Source organism: Marmota monax, unplaced genomic scaffold (genome assembly GCF_021218885.2).
Source record: "Marmota monax isolate L192 unplaced genomic scaffold, Marmota_monax_Labrador192_F-V1.1 WCK01_AAM20220418_F8-fsc00061, whole genome shotgun sequence".
NCBI classification, from domain to species: Eukaryota; Metazoa; Chordata; class Mammalia; order Rodentia; family Sciuridae; genus Marmota; species Marmota monax.
In genome coordinates, this window is record NW_026695230.1 from 17,826,885 (window position 1) to 17,834,655 (window position 7,771).

The window sequence follows — 7,771 nt, forward strand, 5'->3', positions numbered from 1 at the left end:
TCATTGCAAATTGAGGGGGATTTATAATTACCTGAATCACAGTACTTTTGTGAAAATTAAATGGAAAAGCAAGATGTTTTTGAACCAGAACTTCTATATTTATGTACCAGACCCATATGTTGTTAGCTGCATCACTACTTACTCACTCTTTGTTTCAAATTATTTACTTGTAAATTAGGAATAATAGGAACACTTCACAGGGTTGTTAAAGGAAAAGGTGAATAAATGAATGTAATATGTTTAGACTGAGACCTGGCACATAGCAAGTGTAAGTTATTGTTTGCTAAATAAATTAAATAAGGAAAAGGACTTGGCATCTGTAGGAGCTCAATAATAGTGATAGCTGGCACTATCATCATAACTGATCTCAAGGTGCTTCCAAATTGGTTTCAAATTGTTTAAAATTGAGAACTATAACAAAGAAGTATGATTTAAGCAGTTAAGCAGCATATGGTAGGTACTAAGTGTGATATGAGTACATGAACACTAGATAAGTCTTCAATTCAAAGAATAGATCCTAAGAATATATTCTGACTGTTGCCTTCCTCAGGGCCTCCTTTACATCTCTGTTTCTCAGGCTGTAGATGAGGGGGTTCAACATGGGGATCACCACTGTGTAGAACACAGACACCACTCGATTCTGGCTGGTGGAATAGCTGGACTTGGGCATCACATAGATGAAAGTGATGGTCCCATAGTAGAGAGTGACTGCAGTGAGGTGGGAGGTGCAGGTGGAGAAGGCCTTGTGGCGCCCTTCAGAGGAGCGCATCTTCAGGACTGTGGTGAGGATGTAGATGTAAGAGAGAACAATGACAAACACTGTGACCACAATGATGGAGCCAGAGGAGATGGAAGGGATAATTTCAATTAAGGAGACATCTGAGCAGGCAAGTTTCAACAAAGGGGAGAAGTCACAGAAAAAGTGATCGATTTGATTTGGTCCACAGAAAGACAGACTCAATAAACAACTAGTAAATGTCCAAGCATTCACACAGCCACCCAGGTAGGAAGCCCCGACTAAGAGAAGGCAGACTCTGGGGGACATGTGGGTGGAGTACAACAGAGGAGAGCAGATGGCCACATAGCGATCATAGGCCATGGCAGCCAGCAGGAAGCATTCAGCTGTCCCAAATGTTACCACAGAACAGAGTTGGGCTTCACAGCCAGCCACAGGGAGGACTACTTCATGTCGTAGAAATCCTATAAGCATTATAGGTGTGACTGATGAGGAATACCCAATGTCTACAAAAGCCAGGTGGCTGAGGAACAGGTACATGGGGGTGTGAAGCTGAGAACAGCTTCTTATTAAAGCAATGATGCTGGTGTTGCCCACTAAAGTGACAACATATATTCCTAGAAATATCACCAAGAAGATGGTACAAAGTGTAGGATCCTCTGTCAACCCCAAGATGATGAACTCTGTCACTGTGGTGTGGTTCCCAACCTCCATCTCTTGTGTGACTTGTTCCTATTAAGGGAAATGAGAATGTTTGTTTAATGTTTTCATTCCACACATTCCTGGTTTTCTTGGATTATTCATTAGACTCCTTCATATTAACCTCTTCCTCTGCACACAGTACTAATGATCTGCTGGACTTCTTTTTTGTCTCCTAAGTAAAGGAGCATAATTGAGCTCCTTCTTTTCAGTCTAGTTATATTCTTTTCTTCATGTGTTATTTATATAAATGTGTCTCTCAAATCATGACTCCTAAGCAGATCTCTATTCCAAGGTCCAGACCCATAGTTTCAATTGCTCTTCTCATCATCCTCAGTGATTTATTCCAAATCCTACAAATACCTTAAATCCAATCTTCCTCCCATCTTTTTCTTCAACCACTCCTCCTGCATTTTATATCTGGGGAAGAATATCACCATCCACCGAAGTCTCTCATGTCTGTGACTTGGGAGTCTTCCTAGGCCTCTTCCTCTTGTATCTTCTCAATAAAATCCTATTGATTCTATTTACAACTGATTTCCCATTTTTATCTCTTCATCTCCTTCTTTTCATTTCCAGTCTTTCCTAGTCCCTAGGCAATTTTCTTCTATATTTTATTTATTTTCTCCTTCCTTTTATTATTTTTCTCTTATAATCCACAAAAATATGCTATAGTGATGTCTTGCTAGTTAAAAAAAAAGACGAACACAAAAAAAGGATGTCAAAGCTATTCATTTAATTCTTTTAGTGCTTTCTCAGGTCTTCATGATGAAATGAAATCTCATTAGCATTGCATAAGGATATTCTTCCTGGTACATCCCTGCATGTGACTTGGCTTGTCTCTCCGAATGTTTCCATCCACCACTCACACTGACCAACTTTCCTGAACTATTTTAAGTCCCCTCCATGTGCTCTATTTTCTCTCCTTTGCTCCACTTTTCTTCTTGTTGGAAGCTCCTGCCTCCTACCATCATTATGCTGGGTGACTTGTCCTCCCACATTCATATCCCTCCAAAGCCTTCTCTGACTAAGGGTGAATCTGGTTATAGACATTATGTTTTGCAGATCTCTAAATTGCTATTATTTATACTGGGTTATGATTGTTTGCTTATTGTTTACCTTTCATTCTCTTCAATGACTACATATTCTCGGCAATAATTAATTTATCTTTGCATTAGAAATACCTAGTGCTTATGAATAAATGGTGCTGAAGAAAGAGTTGGTGAATGTATGCATGATTAGTGTAGTGAACAGGCTCTGGGCAACCAGAACCAGCCTTCATAGAGACAAAAGTCAGGGGAGACTTTTTAAGTTCATGTAATGTGCTATAAGAGTAATATAAGTGATATATTGGTTTGTTTCTAAATAAAAACTAAATAATGATGTTGGGGAAAAAACACAAATTCAAAAGAAACATTACTATAAACATATCTACTATCATACTGTCAACCATTAGAAATTTGGTACATTTGTTTCCAGAAATTTTCCTCTCTAGATATACTTTAATATAACTTTTAGCACATTGTAGATATATTTTAGCTTGTCCTTTTGATATAAAAATTGTATTACCTTATAATCTTTCACAAACATAATTTTTGAGATCTGCATGATAACACACTGAGTGAATAGATCTTTATTTAATTGAGCACCCATCCCTTTTGGACATTCAGCTGTTCAAAACTTTTTAGTATCTGAACTAGGAATCTCATAAATTGAATCAAGCATTAGGAGGTTACCATAACAAAATATGATACATTTGAATTGTAATACCTTTCTTAGTTCTCCTCCTCCTCCTCCTCCTCCTCCTCTTCCTCCTCCTCCTCCTCCTCCTCCTCCTCCTCCTCCTCCTCCTCCTCCTCCTCCTCCTCCTCCTCCTCCTCCTTCTCCTCCTCTTCCTTCATTGCCCATTCTCATTTATTTTTCTTAAAACAATACTTCAAAGGAAATGTGTTCTGTGTTCCAAGGGAGTTTATCCCTATGATTCGCCACAAGGAAAATATTAACCCAAATTAGCTGAAGTTGCCATCAACTTCAGCTAAATAGCAATTCCTTTAGACAATGTCCAGCAATTTACAAATCCCTTTGCATGTGTTTCTCCCTATCACTTATTGATTTGTTGAGTTATTGGCTACACTTTGGTTAAAGAATTTAGTACCCGGTGAAGGGAAGGGAGGGGACATGAAGAGAGGAAAGACGGTGGAATGAGACAGACATCATTACCCTAAGTACATGTATGAAAATGTGAATGGTGTGACTCTACTTTGTGTACAATCAGAGACGTGAAAAAATTGTGCTCTACTTGTGTAATATGAATTGAGTTGATTCTGCTGTCATATATAACAGATTAGAATAAATTTTTTAAAAAAGAGTTTAGTGCCTTCTCCATATTCTGCCAATTTCTTGGGACAAGACAATTTCCTCTGTTTTGAAACAGTCCTAAGAAACAGAATTAATGATAAGTAATAATTATCATTAATTAGGAAAGACACAAAACGTTACAGCAGCCCATGCTAAAGATTCAGTGAAAATTAGAAGAGCAAGGTGCATTTATCAATACAAAAAATTAAAGAATACTAATAATTTTAAAGTATTTATTTCAAATAGTATAAAATAAAAATTATTTTATTTAGGAATTATTTCAATGTCTGAAAATTTCACTTATGCATATCTTATCTTGCCATCAACTTCAGCTAAATAGCAATTCCTTTAGATAATGTCCAGCAATTTACAAACCCCTTTGCATGTGTTTTCTTTTATTGTCCTGCATATATTTTACCAACTAAAAAAGGGTCTTACCTATAAATTCTTAACCTTAATAATACCTTACTATACATTTTTATTTATTTTAATTTGGGGATATATTAATATTGTATATTCCATATTACAATGTAAATTTTCACATAATATTATCAATGATATATTTTCCATGTTCATGAGTGATCTTCCATAGTTGAAATACTTAATAAACAGATGTCAAATTTTTTAGCTCAGTGCTTGGTGAGCTTCATAAGGCAGCTTCAATGACTTTTCTCAGTGTATCCCCCTATTACATATGCTTCTTCTTAAGTATAGTACTTTTCAAGAATCACGTTAACATGATGCGGTGGTTTTCTACTCAAGATTACTAATTATAATGTCATAGAAAAAAAATTTTCTGCCAACAACATTATTGCAGTTCTTAAACTTTAAGCATTTACCAGAAATAGTAAATATCAATATTAAGGGTCCTTAAAATGTCTTCATTTCTCAAAAGTTTTTAAATTTCTGATTTTAGAATAAGTATTTAGTTTCCCTAATGGTGGAACTGAGTCCTTTGGTGAATGGTGAAGTACCATGAACAAACATTTGACACGTTAAAAACAGTGTTTTTATTAATCTTCATTACATGTTTAAATTACTCATACCAGGATGCTTTCCTTGCCTTTGATGTTAACTCTATTATTAAAATTGTTTTTATTTTTCAGTTGGCTCACCATGAGTTTAATGATATAAACCCTCTACTTTCTATATCAAAATGTTGACATATTTGAGTATAGCTATCATATCTCCATGACCTTCCCTTTTCTAAAGTTAAGCATTCATAGTTTCTTTGACCATTCAATTTGTGTCATGTTTCTTAGTCCCTTAAAATCCTCTTTGTCAGACTCTGTGAACACACTATGATTTGAGGAATGAAGCTTAGCTTCCAGCAAGTTTCCTGCCCTTTGCTTTCTGACTCAAGCCCAGCTCAGGGGGCAACACACTCACACTGTGACACCCTGTGAGTTGGTTATGCTGATCACAGAGTCATGGAGACTGGAGTCAGACAACTCAGATCCTAGGCCACCCACTGGCCAGCTGTACTGACTTGCATCTGACACTTAATCTCTTTAACCCTCAGTTTTTGCACTTGTAAAAGGGGAATAATTGTCTTTACAGTGCAGCTGTGCTGTGAGATTAAAAAAAATAATATCTGTAAAGTACCCAAGGTATATTTTTGGTCATGCATCAGGGTTCAATAACTTCTTTTAAGGAAATAAAAATGAAATACTGGTAGATTTCCAGTTGGGCAACGTTTTTGATGAGAACTATAAATTTTTCCCCACACATCAAGGGGTTTTCACCACAAATCTAAAATAAGACAGGAAGTACAGTAAATGACTCCTTCTTAGTTCTGGACTATGTCATTCATACGCAAAATGTGCCCACTGATTTTTTTTCCCTCCCTTCCTCTCCACAGGATACTTAACAATCATAATGGTTCACCTGGATCAAGGGCTCTGACCACTGTAATATATTTTTCCTCATAGCATTGGACATCTGTGATAATGAACAGAGAGCATAGCCTTTTCTCTAAGTGTCAGGATATTTCTTCTGATTTACCTTTTCATATTCCCGACTACTCAAGCTCAGCAATGATTTTGGCTGTCACAGACCCTGCAGTCTCCAGGGGGTAGCTAAGTGGAACCAGAATGACTGTTGCACAATGCTTGTTTTGCTTGAGGGAATGGTTTCCACAGAGGTCAAAAACTAAAATTGATGAAAATAGTTCTTTTGTTTTCAATTTCTTGTTAAACAAATGAAAATTCAGTTTAACAAAATCAGTGAATCTTGCACTTGCCTTTTAGAAGCAGAATTATGGATCCTGAATTCCAAAAAGGATTTGATAAAGTAGATGTTTTTTAATTTGCTTTAGGTAAATGAGAACTGAATATTCCATATGAACCACTGAATGCACCCACTCAGCAAGGGAAATAGACACATTCAATGAAGATGAGGTGCATATTTGTATGCATGTTGGGAGAGAAAAGAAGGCTTCAGTAAAACATGACAAATACTCTAGGGCTTATTGTTGCTTGCCCCTTTGAGAGGAAAGTCCTAGAGTTTGTTGTACAGAAATGACTTATGGAACCAGGTGACTTATTAAGGTCTGGCTGGCCCTCCCCAAAGGGACATCTTCATCCATGGTGTCCTTCAGAATTCTTTTTCCCTTTTTTTAATGAAAGTGAAGGAAAGAGTTCTTGGTTTCCCAGAAGCATATTCAGAATTCAGAAGAAATAATTTATCTGCTTAATTGGGGTTAGTATGATGATGTCACAATACTTTCCAATTAAAATAACCTTTGAATCAAACTCAAGGAGCATTGGAGTTGAAGGACACATAGTAAAGAAGGAAATTATTACTATGACTTAGTGACCATTCTAATGTTGAGAAAATTAGGATAATTCTAGACTTCTGTCTACACAGGAATGTCCCTTATTCAAGTGTCTTGGAACTCTCTTTCCACTCAATAGAACAATTTAAGAAACTCTTATAAGAGGCACCTAAGTGCCCATATTCTGTTCAGACAACAGGGAATAAGCCAAAAGCACTAAATACTTGACTCAACTCACCTGAACACCCCACCTTCCTTTACATGTATTAAGAGTTAACATTGAGCCTTATTATTTTGCAGCTGTTGTGACAAGTTCCAGGAAGCAGGGCATCTTAAAATGATTTATTTTGTTGTACATAACCATTATTGTCTACCCTCATAGTCTGCTCAGGGACAAACTCCTTTGCTTATTACCCTAAAGTGTTTACCTCATGTTCCTTCTGGTATGTCTGATTCCACAAGGCAATATGTCCTTCAACCTAAAGCCATCAAAAAAATTTTTTTTTCTTTAGCAGGCTGACTCACTGACATAGGTTTCACTGTGAAATCTTAAAGAGGCCCTACAAATCATTTCCAGCCTCTCTCAATTGCATTCTATAATTTTATGACAAACCTGGGATTTGGATAGAGTTTATACTAATGTTTTCATCCTTCTGCATATTTCTCCTCTTTCTAAAATGTCCTCTCTGAATTTTCAAACAAATTTCCATCCTCTGCTAATTGTAGATTTCAAGGCTCTTTATAAAAATTATACATATTATTGGGATACCATGCAATGTTTTGATGCATGTATATGTCGTATACCTGTAGCTTACTGCTATCTAAAGTTACCCTACCATGCAATAGCACAGGAGAAGGAGAAATTCTTGCTCTATAACTGTAACTTAGCACTCATTGATCAAACTTCCCCCAACCTTCCCACCTCTCCCACTCTCCCTGACTTCTGATTACCACTATTCTCAACTACTTCAAGGAGGATAAGCTTTTTAGATTCCACATGAGTTAATTGGAACACTCTTATTCTCAGTTTATCTTGGGGGTCATTCTACCTGCAGCTCCCTTGCATTTAGGTACCCACCAAATTTCCTGCAGCTCCTTTATTCTCAAGTTCCAGGCTCTGACCCTTAAACTCATCACAACTTGGACTTCGTCTTGCTGCTTTGATAACTCTCCCTTGGTCTTCAACAATTGAGAGCTTGCTT

General features: G+C 36.8%; 1 protein-coding gene across 1 annotated transcript; it reads right to left on the minus strand.

Annotated features, from left to right (window-relative positions):
- Positions 1 to 517: 517 nt before the first annotated feature.
- Positions 518 to 1,453, minus strand: LOC124088523 (olfactory receptor 5P1). The gene has a single exon (XM_046438206.2). The coding sequence runs from the start codon at positions 1,448 to 1,450 to the stop codon at positions 518 to 520; it is 933 nt and encodes a 310-aa protein (XP_046294162.1). The 5' UTR covers positions 1,451 to 1,453.
- Positions 1,454 to 7,771: the final 6,318 nt, after the last annotated feature.

Coding starts and splice junctions, on each gene's coding strand:
- LOC124088523 (XM_046438206.2), bottom strand. CDS start 1,450: ATGGAGGTTGGGAACCACACCACAGTGACAGAGTTCATCATCTTGGGG.